General features: G+C 42.9%; 1 protein-coding gene across 6 annotated transcripts; it reads left to right on the top strand.

The window, feature by feature from the left end:
• The first annotated feature begins 1,839 nt into the window (after positions 1–1,839).
• On the top strand, positions 1,840–18,453 carry RNF4 (ring finger protein 4). Of its 6 annotated transcripts, XM_009098958.4 has the most exons (9): positions 2,193–2,530; positions 2,695–2,728; positions 8,627–8,790; positions 9,254–9,374; positions 10,117–10,196; positions 11,412–11,421; positions 12,526–12,691; positions 15,289–15,337; positions 15,674–18,453. In XM_009098958.4, exons 3-9 carry the CDS (start codon positions 8,782–8,784, stop codon positions 15,821–15,823), a joined length of 585 nt encoding a protein of 194 aa, XP_009097206.1. In that variant the 5' UTR covers positions 2,193–2,530; positions 2,695–2,728; positions 8,627–8,781; the 3' UTR covers positions 15,824–18,453. The 6 variants fall into 6 exon arrangements, with proteins under 6 accessions (XP_030094834.1, XP_030094836.1, XP_030094835.1 ...); XM_030238974.2 differs by lacking the exons at positions 2,193–2,530; positions 2,695–2,728 and adding an exon at positions 1,840–1,977; XM_030238976.2 differs by lacking the exons at positions 2,193–2,530; positions 2,695–2,728 and adding an exon at positions 1,908–2,029.
• Positions 18,454–23,222: the final 4,769 nt, after the last annotated feature.

The following is a 23,222-nucleotide window of genomic DNA, read 5'->3' as shown; positions in this document are numbered from 1 at the left end:
TCAGGTACCATGGTCACTGCTGGTGGCATTTGGCTCCCTCTTCCACATCAGCCTCAGGAACAAGGGAAAGCTCACACTCAGTGACTGCCATGCCAGGCAATCCAAACTGCCCTAGAGAACATAGATGTTTTATTATTGAAATGAAATTAAAGACACAGAGATGGTTTTGTTGGGATGGCAGGGAAAAAATACCTAGTACAAATCTCCAGCACTCCTCTCCCAGAGAAGGAGAAGGAAAGACAAGTCACTAGGGGAAGCTACCAGTTCATCTATAAACAGCCAAATTGCCAGGTACAGGGCAGTAAATCCAGAAAAGGACAGCTGTTTATTGTGCTAAGGTAAAACTGCTGGAGAAAACCCTCTTTGATAGTGAGGTGAGGACTTTGAAACACCTCTGCAGGTATATATGAGTTAGACATTGGATCTGGATTAATTATTCCATGGATAAGAGGTAACTATCTCCCACACTCATGGCTCTGATGAATTTTGCTCAGTCCTTTGGAAACACACTGAGAAAAATAATTTCTTCACAGAAAGGGTGACTTGATATTGGAATGGACTGTCCAGGGAGGTGGTGGAGTCCCTATCCCTGGGCGTGTTTAAGGAAAGACTGGACATGGCCATGGTCTTGTCAGTGAAAATCAAGAATGAAACTCCTTAACATCAATACACTGTTAAGAAGCAGGCATTACTTTAGTACAATGCCAGATGCACAGGGGGAAACTTGGCCTAACATGCATGCCTGGCTGAAGATGATATTTGTGTTTATGAGCCAGAGATCACAGAATCACAGAATATGCTGAGTTGGAAGGGACCCACAAGGATCATTGAGCTCACTTCCTAGCCCTGCACAGCACCTTCCCCAAGAATCACAACATGTGATTGTCCTGAGGGCCATGGTCCAAGCACTCCTTGAACTCTGTCAGGCTGGTGCTGTGACCACTTCCCTGGAAGCCTGTTCCACTGCCCAACCATGCCCAGGGTAAAGAATTTTTTTCTAACATTTAACCTAAACCTCCCCTGATACATCTTCAGGCCATTCCCTCAGGTCCTGTCACTCACCACAGAGCAGAGATCAGTGTCTGTCCCTCCTATTCCCCTCCTGAGGAAGTTGTAACTGCACTGAGGTCTCTGTCTTCTCAGGCTCCTCTTCTCCAGGCTGAACAGACCAAGTGCCCTCAGCTGCTCACACGGCTTCCCCTCAAGGCACATCACCTTTGGATGCCCTCTATTAGTTTAATATCATCCTGATATTGTGGTGTACATATTAATCAGAGAAGTGTTAGATATGAAGTTGCCTGGGTTTGCCTCAGAGGGGCCTCTTGAGGGTCTTTAGGAACCCCTGGTGGTCGGCCTGGTGTTGGTTTTCACCCTTGCTATAAAAGGTGCACAATGTTTCTGAAGGAACTGCATTGGGCTGGCTTGGCTTGTTACACGGGGCAGTAACCACCACACAGCTCCATCGAGTGCTCCTTCTGCAGGAGCACTTCTAACACTGTGGTTGACATAGTGGTGTTCAGTTATCAGTTGGATTTGATGACCTCAAAGGTCTTTCCCGACCTGATTGATTCCACCATTCTGAGATTCTGGGGAACGTTTCTACAAGACGGGGGTGGGGACGGGAGATTGGGGGGAGGGGGTGGGTAGGGAACCCCACCCCAAAGCTCACACACACTCCACCTCCAGGTACAACAGCTCCGGAGAACACAGCAAAAACACGGTCTAGCTTCGGCCGCCCTTTCAGGGTCTGTCAGGGCCGAACGAACCCGAGGACCAGGAAACCTTTCCTGAGGGGTGGCGAGCGAACTCAGTGGGCCTCTACAACCCCGTTTAGGCCCCAAGGCAGCGCGGGACTACAGCTCCCAGCATGCCCCGCGGCAGCAAAGAGCAGAGGGGGTGGGGCTGCCCGTCTAACCACTGTCTGGTTGATGTACGCATCGACCACTCCGCGAGTGCAGAGCCGCAGCTCAGCCAATGGTAAGCTGGCGAGGGCGGGCGCTGCCGTGGGCCGCTGCCGGCCGCCTCTGAGGTGAGCGCGGCGGGCCGGGGGCTCGGCCGGGGGGGTGGGGGGAGCGGCGCTGCTGGGTCCGTCCCCCCCGCTTCCCGACGGTCCGGGGCGGCAGGTGAGGGAGGGGACGGGAAGGGAGGGGGAAGCGGAAGGGGAAGCGGCCGCAGTGGGGGGAGCGGAGGAGATGCGGCCGTTCCTGCCGGTGCGCGGGGCTGGGCCGGCGCCGCCCCCGCTCCGGCCTGAGGACGCTGCCCGAGCCCCTTCCCCGGGTGCGGCCCTGTCCGAAGGGCTCCGCCGCAGCCCCCGCCGAGAGGCACGTGGCGGGTCCGCTCTCCCCGGCCAGGCCGGGTGCTCCGAGGCCGGCTCCGCCGCCGCCCGGTTCGCGGGGCGGCCCCGCCGCTCCTGCCCGGACCGGCGGGCGGGCGCAGCGCTGAGGTGCGGGCAAGGCCGGGCTATCGCTGTCCTGCCCCGCCTTCCCAGGAAGGATCTGTTCTCCGGAGGAATGGCCGGTGCTCGGTGGAGGTAGCTGCATGAAGTTGTCGCTCTGCCCTCCCATTTTGTGTGACAGCAGGAGTGGGGGGAATGTTCCTCGCCCGCACCTGCACTTCATTACAGGATGTGGAAAGACTCAACTTTTTTTTCGGTTTTTTTTTTTCCCTGTATTCTGTTTTGGGGAATATTGAAAGTGAGTTGTGGCGTCTCTCGGAGAAACTTGTGCAAGTAAGAGCAATGAGCTTTACTTTTGGCCTGCATCCATTTTTCTTTGCTGTGTCTGGAATAGGACATACGGCCGATGAAAAGGTTCAGTGTGTTGTTTTGTTCTGTGGGTGGGATTGAGGGATTTCTTGTTTGTTTTTGGAACTGTTTTGGTTTTTTTAGGTTATTCATGAACATGTCATATTTGTCTGTAGGTGTAACTGCCTGCTTAAAGCAAGCAGACTGGTGTATTTCTGTTTAGAAGCTGGGTTATCTCTCATCTTTACTTTTTATGGTGCCTCTCACCAAGGTCTCTTAGTATAGTAACGTTTTACCTGATTTGGGTAACAGACACAGTTTCTTTTACACTGAAGTTTAAGAAAATGAAAGCATCTTTAAAAGTACTAGAAATACAGGATAGGAAAGTGTAAAAGAGTGAAAAATTAGTGTTCTCCATGGTAAAAAAAAAAAATTGAAACTAGCACTTTGTGCCTGGTATGTGTGTCTTCTGAAGACAAAAATGTTGTTACGCAGCTGCATCTTTGATACAGTGTTTCCTGTTGTTAGGGGTACAGAAAGACATCTGGGGTAGAACTGAGAAGCATTAAAGGAGTGGTGATGGCTTGGACTGGCTACCTAGAACTGAGGCTAGACAGAGTAGAGTATTAGTAGTTAGAGTATTTATTAAAGGCTTTTAATAGATACACCTTGGGCAGTGCAAGAGCCGTGCAGAGGCTACATGCAAGATGGACAACAGTCACGAGTTTTTCGGGCAGATACATGTTTGGTCTGTTTGCATATCAGGGGTTAATTGTCCAATTACAGCTTCAGGTAATAAAGTGACATTCCCCCAGTTTACTTGCCCCCAATTTACTTTTGTTTATACTTTTCGGGCCTGAGGCTGTGATGCTGACCTTCGTTTTAAGGCCTGGAACAATTGTTTTGTCTGACCAAACTGTAATGAGGGCTTACTAACGCTCTATATGAAAATTCAGAGTTAAACAATAATCCAGTACAGGATCTGAAAAATATAAAACTAAAATGTAAGGCAACATTTGGGTATTCCATTTTGACAAATTCAACATCTAATGGGGTTTGTCAGCTGTGCATTGCACATTCCCAATGTTAGAATTGACATTATTGGTTTCTTTAAGTAGGTACTTCGGTGAATTTGTCATGTTTAGCATAAATATGAACTTAAGTCTTGTTTGTGTTAGTGAGACAGGGAAAATGAAAATATCTATCTCTTGCTTCAGACGGTTTGCCTCCATTCACGTGGGAGATCAAGACTTTGTTTTGAGAGTGGTGCAGGAAAAGTTTTCGGTATTCTAGAGAATCAATTGTTTTTGAGTGGTAATTCAAACATGTTTGATTAACTCAGCTTGAACTCAGTGAAAATGTTGACTTTTTTTGAGGAAAAAACAAGATACTTAAATGATGAATAGCAGTAGTTACCACTCCTAGTGTAAACAGTCCTGATTTAAATAATTTGACCTTTTCTCTCAAGCACAGAGAAAAATTGGTACTTGTAGTCTTTGAAATGTTACTTGTTCTGAGATCCACGGTGTTTAGGAACAATAACTGCATATGACAGGAAGGGGAGTGGCCTTTTCTGGTACTGTACCTTCCTGCAGTGAAGCAATAGAAAGTCTGTAAAAGTTAAGAGTATTTATTGGCTTGCTAAGCTGATCTGCTAGGTTTTTACACAAAGAAAAGTCTTTTTACTTCTTAAAAAGTTGTAATTTTAGGATTTCAAATTGATGTCTGCATGCATCTTGCTAGAAGTCTCACAGATAACTGCAGCTAAAGCTGTGAGTGAGGTCACTGGATGTCTGTGGATTGAGGGGGGAGGTTGCTGCAGTAATTCTTTGTATTAACAATTCCTGTGAGTCTTGGTGCTGGGTGGTTTCAGTGTGACTGCTGGAAGAAGAGTGTTATAGGCTTTATCACTAACTTGGGCTGTCCAGTCCTGTGTAACAAACTATGTTAGTAAGTTAAGTGGTCCTGCAGTTTTGAAGATTTTTTAAGGAATTCTTCCAAATGAGTGTATCTCTTTAAATGCAGTGTGTATACACTGTTCCTGTACATGACTGAACTTGATCTGTGGTGTATTTAAGAAAGTGAACTCTGATTTGCTTTCAGAATATTTGGGCACTTGATGCTCAATGAGGTTTCCCAAATAAGCCAGTAACATGTGGAAATCTATAGCCCCACAGAAAAGGTTTGTTCTAAAAAAACAAAAACGTTACTGGATCATAATACTCCTTCCATAGTCTTAATAAATTCCAGCAGTCTGATTTTCTTAGTAAACAGCACTCTCCTGAGATGAGCCATGTTGATATGATGAACCTGCCTGTGATGATTTGAGATAGTTTTACAGTGATAAGCTTCCCTGTGGCTGTCTATTCTCAATTCTTCAGAAGCAGCTTCTCAAGAGGTATTGAGCCATCGGCAGCTCCAACATTTGTGCCTTATACGTACTCTCTGCATTAATTATAAAGAAATCCAGTTGCCAGTGTTCTAAGATTCTGAAAATTTAATCATTTAAATAGCAACAGTGTGCTCTGTCACTTATGTCAAAAGGGGGTTCTGTCCTCCACTGCAAGTGAGGGTTGACACGAGATCCTAAGACATTTCACAGTAATCCTATGTTCACAAACATTACAGTAATCCTGTAAATAATCTGGGGTTTTGTGTCTGAATAAAGAAGCATGTGAGTATTTAAAGTGGATAGGATGGTCTTAACATGTCTTCTATTGTGTGTTACTTCCATTTTCACTATAACTTAAAATTTAAAGTTTGTTGGTTGGGTTGGCTTCATTTTTTCTTCTGTTACAGCTCTTCTTTGGCATTTAAGCCAATCTTAGCCAAAGAGAATATGTGCAAACTCTTGTTTGGCATCATCACAGGTGTTCCCAACAATATTTTTAACCTTTCTAAATATACTTGGTTAACAAACCATTGCACTGGGATGTATTCAATATTAAATCTGAAAAGCACCAGGTCTTGTGAAACCTTCTGGGTATTTTACATTCAGACCCATGCTGCCTGATGAATACAATAGGCTTATTTTTTGCTGTCTTTCAGCAGTGCAGATATGTCAATGTTGTTATTCTGAAAGAGTCTATTTAAAAACAGTTCTGACAACTTGAATTTTAAAGTAGGGTTATATAAAGTTCATTTCTTTATATTTCTTAGGTGTGTGCACCAACTAACATTTCCAAGCTTTTTAATGTCCAAGTATTTTTTCCGATTCAATATCTGAGGAGAATCGAGGAAAACGTGTCTTGGCTTTCTTGATGAAATAAAACTTATGAATGATCTAATGGCTTAACTTCTTAATATACCTCATGTGTTGCTCACTCTTGTTCATCATCTTGCTGTGTGCAGAAAACTGGTTTACCTATGTAATTTTTAATTTCATTTGTAGCTGGTCAATGAAGATAGTAACTTGTCTTGAAGCAATTATTTTGAAAGAGCAGCTATGTAAGGTTTAGGGATGGTTCTCTCCCTTGCCTCCGTCTCTCATCCCTTGTGCTGTGTTTCCTCCTTCCCCTCTCTCTTCCCCTGGTCTCCTAAAACCTCCAAATCCATGAATAATGGTCATATTGAACTAGGAGCTTGTATAGCACCTAGAAAATGTGCTCACAGAACAGTCTCACTGTTTTTCTGGTTTTTCTTTGGTTGGGTTTTTGTATGATTGCAGCATTAGTCATGGTCTGGTTTTAAAAGTTCTTGTCTCCTATCCCAGAAACTCAGTAAAGTGAGTAAAATAGTATCTTCCCAAGATTGTTGATAAGGCTCACAGAGAAGCTTTTTTTCTTAACAAGTGAAATGAAATCTAGACCTTAAGAACAGTGGGAGGAAGTGTTAAAAGAGAATTCCCATTACCTGGACACAAAATGTTATGGAAATGATTGCATAGGTGAGTCCTGCATTGAGGCAGCAAGAGACTGAAGTCAGTCTGCCTTCTCTGGTAGCCTGAATCTTCAACATCCCAGGTGACAACATAAGACTATTTCTTATGTACCAGGAAAGCTGAACATGTCAGTTTAGATTTCTAAAACAAAAATGGGGAGAGGGTGTTACACACAGTAGTTCCAAAAATGAGATCTGTTATGCGCATGGATTCACTAAGCATTAAGTCTGGCATATGTGGTTCAACTAGGGGCAAAAAAAAAAAAAAGGCATATTGACTCATTTTGGGTTTTGTGCTGGTTTTAAAATGAAAACGTGAGAAAATTGATGAGTAGTGTATTATGTTGCTTGCAACAATACATAAATACATCTTCGGGCTTCATAATAAGCATCAAATTGAGTGTAAGCATTTTTCTCAAGTGTGTTTTTTTTAAATAATGTCACAGTTCAGTGTTAATAGGTCTCTTCAGAAAGTGATTTAAGAAATGGAGTAAGTTGAAGCAGAAAAAGATCAGTCAGGTTTCCTTTAATTGAAGGATTGTCTGCCAGTTCTGTTTCATCCCACTGTGTGTTCACATGTTTCCCCATCTGGGAGTAGAGTACAGAGTGTGTGCTGGTCTTTGTGGCAAAAATCAGTCAGCTCTGGAGACAGTTCAGCAGTTCTTGTTTAAAATAGTGTCCCAGTTTTAGTCAAATTAAGGAGGAAATGTCCTGAAAGGCTGTCTCCTCTAATAGAAGGCAGGTTTTAGCAACCCCTCCCCCACAGGGTCCCACAGGTCCAAAAGGAATTCCCTTGGAGAAAGTGAAAAAAACCACTGTTTATTTACTAATCAGATTGCTCACAGGCATGAAAAAAGGAGTGAATAATGTTAAATAATAAAACCTCTCACTGCTCTGAGGAGATGGTAGATTCAGAGTCATTTCTGTAGGTGTGCCTCAGCAGTGGGGGCCCCTGGGTGATGTGTTTCGGACTGGAGAAAAGCTGAATAGTTCCAGAAGAAGAAGCCATAGTCCCAGGAAAAAGCTTTCTGCCTCAACTAAAGAACAAGAAGCTAGCTAAGAAAACCCCAAGGAACAACTCTCTCTCTCTATCTCTCTCTCTCTCTCTGTCTCTGGAGAAAGAAAGCTGAGAGCTGGGAGAAACCCAAACGCTTATCTCTGTGTTTTTGAGCACAGGCACCACAATAATTCCACTACTTCCCCCCGCCCTCAGCTCTAACCTGAAGCTACAGGACTCTGCTCTATATCTGAGCGCAGGGCAGACAACAGAGGGTACCAGGGTGTACAGTCAGCTCAAGACACATCATTGTTCTTTTCCTGGTCCCTCCACTGTGTCCACTCACACCCAGCCCCACTCTGTGTGGACAGATGGTAACTGTACTGCAGGCAGGCTCCAGGATGGGACCTTCAGTACCCTGCCAGTTGCTCAGAGCTGCCTTTATGCTTTTGACCTCTCCCCCTTGGCAGGTAGCTGGGCATGCACACATGCAGGTAACAGAGCAGCTACAGGGAGCTCATATTCTCCTGCACATCAGCAAGTATTTTGAAACTGAAATTTGTCTGCTTCACTTGCTTTAAATTCCTCTCAAGCTGTTTAGCTCCCAGCTGTTGGAATCTGGAGATGGGTTGCAGAAAAAAGCCGTTCATCTGGAGTTTAGATTCTCTGAAGATGGCTGTTTATGACAAAATTCCCACCGATTCCTGCCTGCAAACATTGCCTTGAGTATCATTCAGTTGCTTTTCAGTTCAATGTCATTGGGATTACTTAATATTCTTCTACTTTGCTGTCAAACTCACTTTTCCAGGTGTTTAGCTCACAGGTGAGAATGACTGAGGCTTTAGGTCCAGCTGCAGGTGTCTGAGGCTCACGTACTGAGCTTGGGGACTTCCCTCCCCTCTGGCTTTGGGCATAAACTGATGGCTCAGCAATGGGAATTTGGGAGCAGGGGGGATTGGAGAGTACAAGCATTGCAGACAGGTAACCTTCTCTCTTCTCTTTGATAGGTTTGGAAGAACATCATCCTCTAATCTTCAGAAACCTGGAGTTTTTGTCAGTGAGCTACCTAAAAGAATCTAAGGAAATTATAGCTGTAGCTTCCTTGCCGGTACTTTTTTGGTGTTTGTACCTCTTTTTCAGTGGTTTTAGATCAAGAAACACTATGAGCACAGTAAGTATTTTGCTACTCAGTGCAAACCTGATTCACAAAACATGTTTTCCATTGTATTTCTGCAAACTGTCTTAAGAGTTTGTAGCTAATACACAGGAATATAAGTATATTGAATCTTTGTGTACGTTCAGGTTTTTAATCACTCCAGGTGCTGGCAGTAGTACAGAAATGCTCACAATGTCAGCAAAACCTGATAAACTGTGAACTAGTTTCTTATGTGCAAACCATCATGATAGGGTTTTTCTTGGTGAGGCAGCTGGTAAGAGGTCTGGATCTGGGCTGATGTTTTTTTTCCTTGCTGGAATCAATTCAGGTAAGAATAACTCATACCACCTTTTGATGATTATTAGAGCCATTCCAGGAGTGTTTTCTGTACCTTTGTGTGCTTTCATTGGTGTTGCAAAATTGAGGGCTATGTTAATACTGCTTGCACAGAAAATGCTAAGTCTTTGTTCTCTCTTAGACTCAACGAAAGCGTCGTGGAGGAACAGTTAATTCTAGGCAAGCTCGAAAAAGAAGCAGGCTCATGGCTTCTACTGCTGAAATGGCTTCAGAAGCAGAGCCAATAGAACTTGAAGAAAGTGGTAAGCTTTCTTTTGAAGTGATAAGAACAGAAAGTGCTTCTGTAGGGTTTGGGTCTAACTGAACATGTATTTTTGGTTTTTTGCCAGTTTCTAGGCTGTTTACTGGAGAAGAAGGGAAATATGATTTTAGGAAGTGCCTAAAATCACTAATGGCACACTATGGCATGGCTAAGTAACAAGCCTACTGAAAACTGGTTTGGTTTGTTACTGAGCTACAATGCATTTGCCACTAGTGATAGATGGGTTGCACAGGAAAAGTCCTTAAGAGCTGCTCAAATGTCTGCATGTCTATTCAGATAAGATGGGAGTTACAGCAGCTGCCACTACACAGAGTGGCAAACTAAATTTTGAAACTTCCAGTTTTGAAGATGATAAGGAAAACTTTTATCATTAATTGTGCCCAATCCCTCAAGGGAATGTGCACAGCACAGTACTATTATATCCTACATGATTCATGTTATATTTCTGTATGATAAACATTCTCCTGTCAGATGAATTGTCTGTTGCTGTTGTCATCTGACAGAACTGTCTGAGGAGCTTAGCTGCTCTTTTGCATTTCAGCTTGCTGAAGACAGGGCTGGTAAAGCTCTCTGTGGATTTCTGAGGGCCAAGCTGAGTGAAATGTTGGACTCATTTCTGAAGAGAAGATGGACAGGAGATTGTTGAATCTTAGGCTGTTACACAGTGGCAGCAATTTTCCTCCTCTGCAATCTTTGACTTTGATTCTAACTTTGTTTTTCAGCTGGTGAAGAAGTAGTAGATCTCACATGTGAATCTTCTGATCCTGTAGTTGTTGATCTAACACACAATGATTCCATTGTGGTAAGTAGTGAATAGCACACTTACCTAAATATTGTAGTTAAATTAGTTTTCAGATGTGTTGCTTGATAGAATCTGACTTCAAGGGTAAGTTTTAAGTTCGGATTTAGCTTGTCAGGGCTTGAAGGTCCTGTGTTACAGACAACAAAGAAGCTGCTCTGGAGGTGTACTTGCAGTTAGTGATAGGGTAGTGTAAAATAACTTTTTGCTCCAGAACCTGGAGTTTATATAGATCAGTCATAAGTAATGTAACATAGAGATGCAGTTATAGTTGAATTTTTTTCTAGATAAATCAAAGGTAGAATCATAGAATTGTTTGGGTTGGAAAGGACCTCTACGATCATCAAGTCCAACCATTCACCCAGGAGCACCAAGTCCACAACTGAGCTGTGTCTGTAAGCACCACATCTGCCTGTCTTGGAAATATCTCCAGGGGTGATTTTGAGCCAGTGCTGCTGGGCTGCCTTTGGCAGCCCCTTTCAGTGCTTGATTTTAAGAAAAAGCCAAGGGAAAGAAGAGTAAGTAAAATAAGTTCAGGTTAATACTCCCAGAAGTCTTCAAAACACCTTATTTTTTTCCCCTGCTCTTTTGAAAGCTAGAAGAGTCTTTGATCCAGCTGACAGTGTTGTTTATCCCCTCAGTTTTGGGATGCCACTGCTGCTGTGCCAAGCAGAAGCAAGCAACAGGAATAACATAGGGAGTGTTTCTTGCTGGGGTTATTCCTGAGCCTTTGCAAAGGAAGGGCCTCAAACTTAACAACAGAATTTGCACTTACCCCGCTCCAGTTCCACCAAGAGCGGGTTGGGGTTGGGTTTCTTTTCTTCAGCAGCTGCCGTAATATGACGTGTTTATGGACACCAGTGTTTAACTGGCCTGTTTGAGGAGAAAGAGGGAAAGAATCACCTGAAACCCTAAACCATGGACCTGAAATGGGGGAGCAGGGAGGAGGGCATTCAGGTGGTTCATAAGTTCCTTCTATTGCTACCCCATGGGAGCAGTGGGAGCAGAACCATCAGCATCCACATAGTTTTTTACAGTGAAGCATTTCATATACTACTTTTAATAGTCCTAATCAAAATAAGAGTAATAGCATACTATTCTTAGCTTGTTTTGTTGGAGCTGCTGTGCTTAGCTGGTCTTTGTATGTAAGACCAGGGGTGCACAACAAAGTCTAATTGTATTTTCTTTTCTCTCCCTTCCCATGTGTATTGATGCAAGATTGTTGAAGGTGAGTTGACATTTTAAAATTGATAATGGAATTCTCCTAAATGTAATAATTATTATTTTTTGCCTTTTTCAATTAATTTGAGCAGCATTTATTGAAACTGCAAAAGGCCAAGGACATTGCTAAAGCATCTGGCCAGTGCCTTAGAGAATGAATACGGTCAGTATCAGAGTTTGTAGAAAGTTCCTGAAATAAAATATATCAAAAGCTGCTCTAAATGCTTAATTTCTAAAGACAGAATTTCTTTAAGCTCCAAGTTGATGGTTATTTTAATTAGCACTAGAATATTGGTTGTGAATGAAAAAAAGAGTCAGAAGTTTTGTTTAACCTGTATTGCAGTGAAGGAACTAAAGAAAGTGATTTGTGCTCATAGTATGCACTAGTCTAACATGCCTCAAATTTTCCAGTGAGAAATATTAATTTTTATTTCTACTTTAGATGTTAAAATAGTTACAGGTCAAAAGAACTTAATCTTTTACATCTTTCAGATGTTGTTCTAATTACATTATTGGAGATTCATTAGTATGTTGTCAGCTGCTTATCTAGAATGTAGTCTGTTCTGTGCTCTGAATGAAGCAAGATTAAGTGAAAAATGCCTGCCATAAAAGTTGTAGCTGAACACTTAGGCAGGAAGTGGTTTTAATTTTGTGACTTTTTTGTGTTGTCTTATTGTTTAGTAGCTTGATTATTTCTACATGGATACTGGAGTTGCAGAGATAAACTTGTGCTCAGTCCTCTCTCTTCCAGATCACAGCAATTGTTGCAGTTTCTCAACATAGGATTGTAGCAGTTTCTGTCAGTAAGGTTAGGGAGAAGTGTCTTCCCTTTATAGGGGAAATTAATTCACAGGTAGTGTAATTACGTGGAATGTGTGACAGTGAGGATCTTCAAGATTAAGTTTTAGCTGTTTGTAGGGTGAAGAGATCGAATGATTTGTGTCAGTACGTAGCAGAATATTCACAATGTCTGGACATGTTCAGCCTTAATATTTGGAAGCTAGTTTAAGATTGCTTTTAACCCAGCTGAAAATGGTCTAATCTTTTATTTCAAGGATAGTTCCAGGGAGAAAGATAGTAGTGTAGCTAACTTAACAAAACTAAATTACAGAGAACCAACGACAAAGGAGAAATCTGAGACTAAGAAGCCAGCGACAGGCAGACAGCTGTGTACTGAGCAGTGATGATGAAGATGAAACAAGAGATAACGACGTGTATGTGGCTGATAAAGCAGCTCGAGAACTGGGACCGCTGGAAGAGGAAACTGCAAGTTCAAAGTACGTATACCTCATGAGCTACCAAACAAAGAGTTGTGCTTCTTTTGAGACAGACAGGACTGAGTTGTGTTTGTCATCACCTGACTTCCTTTGAAGCCTTCACTTTCTCAGTTCCCTCTTTTAATGAATACGACATCCCATGTTGCAGGATAGTCAAATGATGCCATTTTCACTTGAGGATGAAAAGCCAGCCCAAAACAGATCTACAGCTTTGTATACAGACCTGAAGATGAGTGTGGCCTGTGAATTAGTCACAGGCCAAAGCTCATAAAGTATTGCATTTCCTTTTCCTACAAAGCTGCAGTAGTTACATTAGATATAAAATACTTCTGTTGGTGTCCATGAGGTTTGGTGTCACGAGACTGGCAGGCAGCAGACTGGCAAATTCCAGTAAAAACACTTATGCTTACCCTGCTTTTTGACATACTGAGCCAGTTGCTGCCTTTCTCAAAGCAGCCACTGTGTTTCCCGAGGTATACTTGCAAGGTGATCCTGGAGGTCGTGCCCTTATGGTCAATTCTTGTTCTGTCCCATGGATATCACGGAGCCCTGATATGTTTGCATGTGGGATGGGAATCTTGCTGTTTGACTCAGCAAAGACCCCATTCTGCTGAGAAAGAGTAAATCCTGCTGCAGTGTGTTAGGCTAAGGAAATGAAATCTGGTGTCTATGTGACTAGGCAAGTTGAAGTGATGCCTTAAGTTTTTAGCTATTTTATTTTTCAGATTCTGTACTGCATTACTCTATATAGAATGCTAGTTAGACTTCTTCCCATTTTGGTCAGACTAAGCAATCCTTCTGTGAGCCAAGTTCACACCATTTGCCTCAGGCCCTGGAAAGTGTAAGCAAAAATTAGTTGGGTGAGGGGAAGCAAACAGGGGAATGTGACTTCATTACCTGAAACTATAATTGGACAATTAACTTCTGATATGCAAATAGACCAAACTTATATCCATCTCAGAAGCTTGTGACAGTTGTCCATCTTGGGTGTGGCCTCTGCGAGGCTTTGTACTGTCCAAGGTGTATCCTTTGAAGGCTTTTTAATAAATACCCACTTTATTCTTTCAACTTTGTCCCGCCTCTCTTCTAGGTAGCCTATCCAAGGCATCAGAAGGACATAAGAATTGTGGTATAAACTTCTTTTAAAGTGGCGGGAGTTTTTTTGTTTGTTTTTTTTTGATTTTTTTTTTTTTTTTTGTGGGGAGCAGGGGAAATACAGGGTTAAATGAAGCTGATGTGCCATGAGCCTTTTGGATTACTGAAAGGCAATGTGGAAGAGAACTTGAATATGTAGTTTTTGGGTGCCAGGTCATAAATATGCCACCAAAAAAGTCCTATGTTATTCTAATCCATAATGTGTTTTGCCAAAGGACTTGTAAATGTTTACATTTTGGTTGTTAAGTAATTCAGAGAACAAATACCCCTAATTGGATAATATAAAAAAGTAATAGTTGGTTCCTTCAGCTTCCTCTGTTAAAGATTACACCTTCCTGGTCTGTGTAGGTAAGGCTGAAAGAACTCAGTGCTGCAGCATTTAACATTGACAAAAGGTTCCTTCCTCGTGCTGAGGATTGTCAGAGCCATATCTAGTGTTGGACTCTTAATCCTTCTAAGATCATCAGTTGGAATTATTACTGAAGTGTTATAGCTGGTGCCTCAAGAATTTGAGGAGTGAAAATGGGAGAATTAGTGGAGTTAAATTCTGCAGGTGAAACTAGGGGTAGATGTTAATATTGCTTCCTGCTTGAATTGAACATAATGGGATAAAGACCATCTCATGCTTTCTATGCCTTTTTGATTAATAAATTACAAACTGTGACTCAGCATGGGCAGTGACATAAGAAAGCCAAATGTTTAGGTAAAGAGTTCTGAAGGTTTAAACTAAAGATTAATTTGTAAAGAAGAGTGTCAGGAAGCTCTTTTTGTTTCTGCTAGCTGCTATTATTCAGCCCTTGGGCTGGGCCATGTTCCCTAGGCGGCCGGACTGTGTCTGTTGCTCAGTGTGTGTGCAGTACTGCTGTCCTGGAGGCTGAAGGCAGCAGAGGCTCATCTGTAACCACAGCTTGGTAACAGACAGTGAGTCGGTCTTTCCACCTTGGAACTGGAAATTTGGGGTTAAGTATTTCCTCATGTCAGTGTGTTCCTGACCTACATTTTGTAAGGAGGAGTTCTTGAAGTGCCTGTGTTACTGGGCTGTTGCTAAATTAGAGCAGGGGATTTTTGAACTTCTGACAGCCTCTTCCCTTTCTAGAACGACTCGTTTCCAAGGCAGAGCTCAGTGCTTTTGTTACAGAGCTGTCATTGATGGCCTGTTGGAGATTAGTGCTGAACAGAGCAGGAGACTGCTGTAGTTCTTGTGCTAGAGCAGGGTGACTGAGTGCATCTTCCCCCAGGGGAAACCTTTCCTTTAGGACAGAGACCCAATTTTCTTATTACATGCCACAAACTGAGGAGCTAAAGGTACGCAGGAATCTTGAAAAGAAATGGACCATGGTGCACTCAGATGGTGACGTGACATTTTGTGTGTGGGTAACCCTTGATGTGCAGTGAAATTAATGGCTGCATGTTCTTTCTTGTTCTCTTCTCTGTACCACAAGGCCGTCTGGTACTGTTAGCTGTCCAATTTGCATGGATGTCTACTCAGAGGTAAGGACCCACATGCTGTCATCCTTTATATGCTGTGTGAGGGAGAAAGGGGCAGAGGGGGCTCCTTTCGCTGGTGTGGGATGTTACAGAGAGCTGGCTTGAAGCACAGAGCTTGCCTTGAAGCTCATAATAACTTGTCAGTCTAAGTCACTTCTTGGTGGTGGGGGTAGAGGGAGGAACCCTTGGCAGGATGGCACTGAAAGATCTTCAAGTTCCTTACTATTCTAAGAGTAAAGGACAATTCCAGATATTTTAAGTCCTGCTTGTGTGATGGCAGTAGACCAGCAAAGTTGAATTCTTTACTTCTAATGCCTGTTTTGGTTTCTTTTCTTCCAGATTGTGCAAAGTGGACGACTGATTGTGTCAACAAAATGTGGCCATGTCTTCTGCAGTCAGTGCCTCCGTGATTCCCTTAGGAATGCCAACTCTTGCCCAACTTGCAGGAAGAAACTCACTCACAGACAGTATCATCCCATTTATATATGAGTACTATTATTTCTCAGGACAGACTCAACTGGATTTTGGGGGAAATGTTATATTTTCAGTGCGCTGAAGATTTAAAGAGCAGCAGGTTGTGCACAAATCCAAATAAAACTGGTTTTTTTGGAGACCAAGTTGAACGTATCTAGACAGCTTTTTTATGGTCCAAGTTGCTTCTTGTTACGTTCCTGGTTATCGTGCTACATCAATGACTGTCTAAACTAGATCAGCAACCTAGACCAGGAAGGAAGCAGTTAATCCATTTTCTTCTACTTTTTTTAATGCTTAAATGAGGGAGTGTGAATATTTTGGTTTTTCTTACTCTATTAATAATTCCTACCTTCACATACAGGTATGGAATAGTTTCCTTTCAGAAGACAGATTAGCAATTCACCATTTCATTATGCCTTTTTTTCATCCTGTAAGAAGCTCATGACTCTTGCTTTCTTGCATATCATCTTTGCCCAACAATTAGAATGAGTACTGTACTGAAGGGTGGCTTTTTCATAAATCAGTCTTAAATTAACAACAAGGGTTATGCAATAAAATGACCTGCTGTTAACCAGCAGTCAGGTGTTTTGAGCAGCAGATTTCAATGTGCAGATGTTTTTATGAACTCCATGAGATCCCAGGTACATAGACACATTGCAGCATGTACAATGTGAAAATAATTCCTTGATTGTTTCAGCTGCCAAGAATTCCTGCATTTTAATCCCAACACTGAATTTATTTTCTCACATGATGAGATGGTCTCTTGGGTTTACTTGTGCTGTAACACTCTCCTAATAACTGTCAATAATACAGTCTTCTCTAGGCTTCCTAGTGATGAAAGCAAAGAAGCAAGTTCATCTATATGCTGAATACCAAACTATCTATAGATCTTTTTACTGTATCAGCTGTTCCCAGTATAATGCTTTAAGTTCAGTGTGTTCTCTTTGCTGTTCTCACTGGTTGTTACACTGAGAGCTGACTGGATGTAGCCTGGTGAATAGCATTGAAAATTAAATAACTCTACTGCCGTTTTTGAGTGGAGGCTTTAAAAAGTGTTTGGTAGCAATGTTGACAGCCAGTTAGAGAAAAGTTTTTCATCTCCCTTTGCCCTGAGGGTTGTCCATTTTTATTTTTATTTTAATGCAGTTTTAAAAAAGAAGTCAGCTATATTGCTTAGGAAAGACAATTCCTCTAGTTGAGAAGGCAGGAATGCACCAGTTTATGCACTCTTATCCAGTCACTTTTTCTCCATGTTCTAAATGTCTATTTTAAACTTACAGCTAAAATGTCTGAGCTGATCTGGAGTCCAGGGTGAGCTGATACAAACAGATTGATGTAGACAAGATGATTAAAATCAGTGGTTTATGGTCCACAGCTGTGGTAGGTGCATCCATGAGAACCTCCAGAATTAAACCTGGCCACTTCTCTGAAGTTGGTTGCTTATAGAAACCATTATAAGAGCCATCCTGTGCCCTGGTGCAGCACAGCTGAAGGGTGTGTTTAGTTAATGTTGGTATCACAAGTGTCTTTGCTAACCTGTCCTTGTCTGTAGGAAACCTTTCATTAAAGAAGCTCTTCTAAATTAGCTGTCTCAAGCTGCCTTGCAATCCAAAGTAAAGTTGACTTTTTTTTTTTTTTTTTTTTTTTTTTTTTTTTAATTAGGACGTTTCTGGAGATAGAAATAGAGAGTTTTGTTACATAAAGTCTGCCTGAAGAAATGCAGCACCTTCAGCCCCCTGGTTTGGAGTGGCTTTGGTTCAGTGCTGTTAGCAGGAGTATGCAGTTTCTGTATTGTGGCAATAGGGTGACTCCTACAGAGTTACACACAGGTGGTTCCTGTGTGCTCTCATGGGTAAGATAAACTACAAACAAGGACCACAGCTCCCAGGATACTGCAGTGACAGTGATGGCTGCAGCTGTGTCCCAAAAAGCAGAGTTGATGCTTAAAGTATTAATTGTGTGAGGAGAAGCAGCCCAACATTAAAACTGTAGAGACCCACAAGGGTCACAGAAGCTACTTTGTCCCAGTAACTTAACAAAGAAAGAATAAATTATGGCTGGTTTTCCTGGGGTGGCTGCTGTGTGAAAGGAATGATCAGAAGAGGATTTAAGGGATTATTACTGAGGATGAGGGTGAGTCAAGTCACTTAACCATGCATCTTTCACAGTCTACTTGCCATGGCCTAAATGATTTTGCACAACTTCCTCCATGTAAATACCACTTTAGAGTTAGTGTCTCAATAAATAGATCTAATCAAAATTTAGATATCATAAACTATAACAAAGAGTTTTTTGCTTTTATGTACCGTGTGAAGTGCCACAAATTTTGTGCATCTCAAAAAGGATATTATGTCTCAGTACATGGGGAAAAAAAAAACAAATTCATTACATGCTTTTTTCTTCAGGGGAAAAAAAAAAGTCTGATATGTTTCAGTTCCAGCAATATTTCACATTGGCAAGAACTCATAGAAAATGAAAAAATCTTTAAGTAGATGTCTGTCTTGTTGTATATAGTTCAATTTTTCCTGTATTTAATTGTATTCAAGTCTGTCTGCCCATCTATGTTAACTCTGCTGGTAGGCAGAGGGTTCTCTTAACAGGTGAAAATAAAATGATTGGATTGATCAATCACAAGTGCTTCTTTTCATTGTGTTGGAGTCATTGATTTGGGAGGAAAAAGTCCTGGAGGCCAAAGCCTTTCAGATGTTGGGGCCAGTGAGGGTTGTGTGGGGCAAAGGAGAAAGGCACCACCTGGGGCAGAAGGGATGTGGGGACAGGAGATGAAGTCCTGCTCAGGGTGGGGGCAATGGGGCAGTGCAGAGGTGGCTTGTGAGTGGGGGGAGCCTGGCAGCCACTGCCAGAGGGGGAGCAGTGAAGAGGGTGGGAGGGTGTTGGGCCACCTCCCTGGGGGTCCCATTGCCACTGGATGAAGCAGCCACTGGAGAGAGGGCAAGGAGGAATGCTGAGCAGAGAACTGGACACAGGGTAGTTTCAAAGTCACAATAAAGCTCACTTGATTTTTTTTTCTCCTAAGAAACTAAAGAGATGCTGTTTCCTGAAGGTCTTGGCTTATCTCTCTTAGTTGCTTTTATTGTATTTTGTTCTTTTTTACTCTTTATATTGTACACATATGGAGTAGCTGCCTTTCCAAATGCTGATGAGTAATTTGCTATTTCATTACACTTTTGTTTTTATCCTAAAATAAGCTTATAACTTTTTTGCTTTCTGCTGTACTATCTTTGCCTTATTACATCACATTCTGTAATAATGGATGGTTTTTTTAGGATTAAAGTGACAACCTTCATCATGCAACTTTGTAACCTGCTGTTCAACAGCTGTCAGATGTTTTAAACAGAGGGCTGTGTGGACAGGAAGCCTGCTGTCATGGCGAGTCCTTGCTGCTTCAGTTAAGGCCTTGATCTTCTTCCGGTGGAATATTGGATCCATCAGATCTGCTCTCTGATTTGCAGCCAGATTTGGCACTTTGGGTGGATGAAGCATGCAGCAACTGCAGCACTTGGAGTTTGATTCTGTATCACAGTTTTGGGAAGCAGAAGGGGTGGATATGAAACAAACCAGAGAGAAAACCAGCCCTGGTCTAAGGAGGTGGGTATGAACCATGGTCCAGTGGCTGGGCTGAACATGTGATCTGAGTAATGTTTGCAGTGCTGCAGGGTCTGAAATGAAGGCTGAGATTGGGTGGATGATCCTGTGGGCTGGAGGGGAGACCATGGTTATAGACTGGGGACTGGGGCAGGAACATCACACACTAGAAACTGGAACTACAGAGCAAAGTGTACAGATGTGTTTGCAGTTTTTGTGTGTGAGCAGACAGTTGGCAAAGGGGAATTGCCAAGGGTAAGTGTTGGTGTATGACAGGTCAAACAGATTAGCAGGGCCATAGCTGCATTCTGGCTGCAGAGCTCAAACCTCCATTTACCTGGATTAGGATGGTGACACAGGTCAGGGGCTATGCTGACAGGTGACATGATGCCATCTATGAAGTTTTAACTGTAGAGATGTGTCCTTGCATTGTGTCTGATCTACACTTGCTGGCAGTGAATGCTAATTTCATATGTTCTGTTAAAATCTGTTCTCTAGGTGAAGAGCATGCAGTTGAGCCCTTGGGCTTCTGAGGATGGTTTTACCTCCAAATACTCTGTCTTTTTTATGTCAATGTTGCCTGATGATGTAAAATCCAGCTTGGTTGTTTGTGTTTCATCTAAAGACCAAGTTCATTGTGGTTCCTACAGTTGACTTAAGGCCTGCAAACAATGAGATGCTTTAGAGCTGCTTCATATTATTTCTGTAATCCTAAATCCTTCTACAGTTTTTCTTTGAGAGTTCTGGGAAGGTAAAAGGAACAGGAATATCTGGTTTGGGGCTTCTCTCCCACTGCTGCCACCACCACCTAACGAGGTTTCTATATCCAGCACACAAAAAATTAGGTTACTCAAAAACTGTTATTCCTTTTTCACCCTTTTTCTCTCAATGCCCTCGTGCTCTTCGTTGGGCACCACAATCTGTCTTGGTTTCAAGGACAGGTGTCTGCTAAGGAAGGTGGGAGCCTCCCCTGGAATAGAAAATGTAAACCCCCTCCCTCTGAATTATTATAATTTTGAAATTAGGGGCTTCTCAGGGAAAGATATGAGATTAGGAACAGCAGTTCTTCACTAGGATGTGAAATAAAGCAAACAAACAACCCCAGCTCTGGCGTTAACACCGGCCAGAGCCAGCAGCGCCCTCCCGGCCTTTCGGCCGCGGCACTTCCCCCTCGCTGCAGTTCCAGACACGGCCGGCAGGGGCGCTGCTGGCCCCCGGCGGGCAGGGCAAGGCGGTGACTCCCCCGCGCCTGCAGGGGGCGCTGTGCCGCGGGCTGAGGGAGCGCGCGCCAATGGAGGCTCCGCACAGAGGGGAAGGGATGGAGGAGAGGCTTCACCTCACAAACCCCGGGGCCGCCGATCCCGGGGCCCCAGCAGGACTCTCAGAAGCAGCAAGCTGGCGTGGCAGGACATCTCAGCAGGGACTACATCTCAGCCGGGCTACAGTGCAGTGAAAATCAGAGTAGTGCTGAAGAGACAGCCGGGGCAGGACAGCGGCGACCCAGCTCCAGCAGGGCAGGGAGAGCCGGGCCCAGGGTCCTGGGCACCCAAGCGGGTGCGGACAGATCCCTCTGTCAGTGAGGTGGGTGTTCATAAGGTCCCAGTTCAGTGGCTGCTCTCACGAGCAGAGCAACAGAGGCTCACCCCCAGCAGCAGCAGCAGCTCTGGGCTGGGCTCTGGCAGCAGCAGCGAATTCCCTTCCTGGGCACCATCCTCCTGCAAAGCCGAGGGACAGAGAGCGAACCTGGAGCTGCCCCACCCCCGACTTTTATCAGCCCTATCCTCACCGTATCTCTGCCCCATCGGAGAGAATCTCCCAGGTAAGAGAAATACAACCAGATGCCCTCCTCTGCCGAGCTTGGCCATTTCTTGTGTTTTTCTTAAGTACCTAGTTGTACCTAGGAAACACCTTGCTAGTGTTTCCTAGCAAGTTATGGGGAAAAAATCTATAAGTAAAAAAGAACAAAAGAAAAGAAACCTAACCCCCAACACCAGAGGAGAGCATTGCCATCTCTGTCAAGGAGAGTTGTTGGTGCTGTGTCCAAATGCAGTCCAAGAGTCTGATGTGTCCCTTCAGAGAGGGGTCCCACCCATGTCAGTGGTGCAGGATGAATCCAGAGGCGATGTGATATGTTCTGGTTTTGTTAGAAATGAGATGGAGGTCTCAAAGACCATTTCAAAAATATTTTGATTGGTTGCTACATCTTTCCCTCAGTAAAGCCCTGATTACACCAGCAATGTAAACCTGAAGGCCTTAGTTTCCCCTAGTAACTCTGCTACCCACAGATTGTAGATTCAGACTTTGTATATTTTTATTTTCCATAGTAGATGTTACCTTGAGATTTTAGGTAGGCAGTTAAAAGCAGATGTATTAGGAATGGAAAACTACTTATTTCTAATCCTGTTTCCTCTCTCATATTTCATGAAGAATGAAATGAATGAAGAATATATTAGCCTTAAAAAATCTTACACAGAAAAACAACAGGTTATGATATTGATTTAATGCAGAGGTTAGAAAGGTCAAGAGATTAATGGTCATAGAGGTGTGTCTATATGAGCACTAGTAGGTGTCAGTTTTAAACACAGTCTGATTCTTTATGCGGGAACTTTTTTCACATGGAGTACACCAAATGTATTCATACATAGTAAGGGATTCGTCTTGCTTCTGGGGAAAGAGAAGGCCCTCTGCTTTCTCTGGCAGTAGTTTATCCCACTTAGTGCCTTATGGGATGGGATAGATAGAGCAGCATTTTTTTTTTAATGTACTTCTGTGTAGCTCTTTTTGCACATCTTGACTTGCTGCATCATCACAAGTGGGCAATTCATAATTAGTGTGATTAAAAGCACATATATTGCAGTGGAATGGAACACGAAAGTTAGTCATTAAAACTCTGCTGCAAGGAGGTGGTGTGCTGTCTCTTCTTTCCTTTGCCAAAAATTCCTCCACAAATCTAATTTCAAGCCTTGCTCAGCAGAGGAAGGGTATGAAATTGTGGCTGTCTCCATGACCAGAATTACAACACCACTTCCCCAAATCATTTATTAGTTGCCACAAAGATTGAAGCATTTTTCTAACTAATTCAGAAATCAAAATTTTAGACATGGATCATGCATATATTTGTGCCTTCCTTTTTGCTGGAGTGCAGACAAATGAATTTTAAAAATAGCCTGGGGTGAAGGTTTAAGTCATTTGTTTTACAAGGCTCTTTAAAAGCTTCTTTCCTAACCTGCCAAATTATAGGATGGCTATAATTTGTTTAAGTCTTTCAGCATTTAAGGAAGTGCCTGCTGCATATCGAAGCATTAACTCCCCTTAGCTGAACAAATGGAGCGCGGGGCTGCAGGAGCAGCCGGAGCTCCGCTGGGAAGGAGCTGTCTGCTCAACGCCAGGCCTCATGAATTGCAAAGAGCTAATTAGAAGAAATGCTCACAAAAGACTGATTTTCTGACACTTCTGCCTAAGAAATATTTGAAGTGCTTTGGGCATTCTGAGAGTTCTCTGTCTGTAGAGATGGTTTGTTAGACTTGCCGTCAGTGTTCCTTTTATTTTTGTCTTCTCCCACCTCTCATATCTGAAGGCAGAGAGCATTATGTGGAACAAAGTGCTGCTCAGCCACTGTCACCATCATTCAGAAATAAAGGGGACTTCCAGCTGGAGGTGCTTGGACCCTAAAATTGATTTTTTATTATTAATTTTATTTGATCAGCAAAAATCAGCCAGTTCCATAAACTTCTACAGCCATCTGCAGGAGCTGCAAATCGTCCCTCAAAGCTGTTTTCAGAGGGGAGCAGAGACGAGCAATTCAAGCAGT

The sequence above is a fragment of the Serinus canaria genome, chromosome 4 (genome assembly GCF_022539315.1).
Source record: "Serinus canaria isolate serCan28SL12 chromosome 4, serCan2020, whole genome shotgun sequence".
NCBI classification, from domain to species: domain Eukaryota; kingdom Metazoa; phylum Chordata; class Aves; order Passeriformes; family Fringillidae; genus Serinus; species Serinus canaria.
The sequence above is the reverse complement of the archived record's forward strand: the minus strand, read 5'-3'. Positions and strand labels throughout refer to the sequence as shown.

Bases quoted from the DNA above. Each gene is read 5' to 3' on its own strand.
- RNF4 (XM_050974019.1), top strand. From the start codon at position 2,591: ATGTTCCTCGCCCGCACCTGCACTTCATTACAGGATGTGGAAAGACTC. The intron at 8,791-9,253 runs GTAAGTATTTTG...GTTCTCTCTTAG, and splicing joins CAAGAAACACTATGAGCACA to ACTCAACGAAAGCGTCGTGG. The intron at 9,375-10,116 runs GTAAGCTTTCTT...TTTGTTTTTCAG, and splicing joins AATAGAACTTGAAGAAAGTG to CTGGTGAAGAAGTAGTAGAT.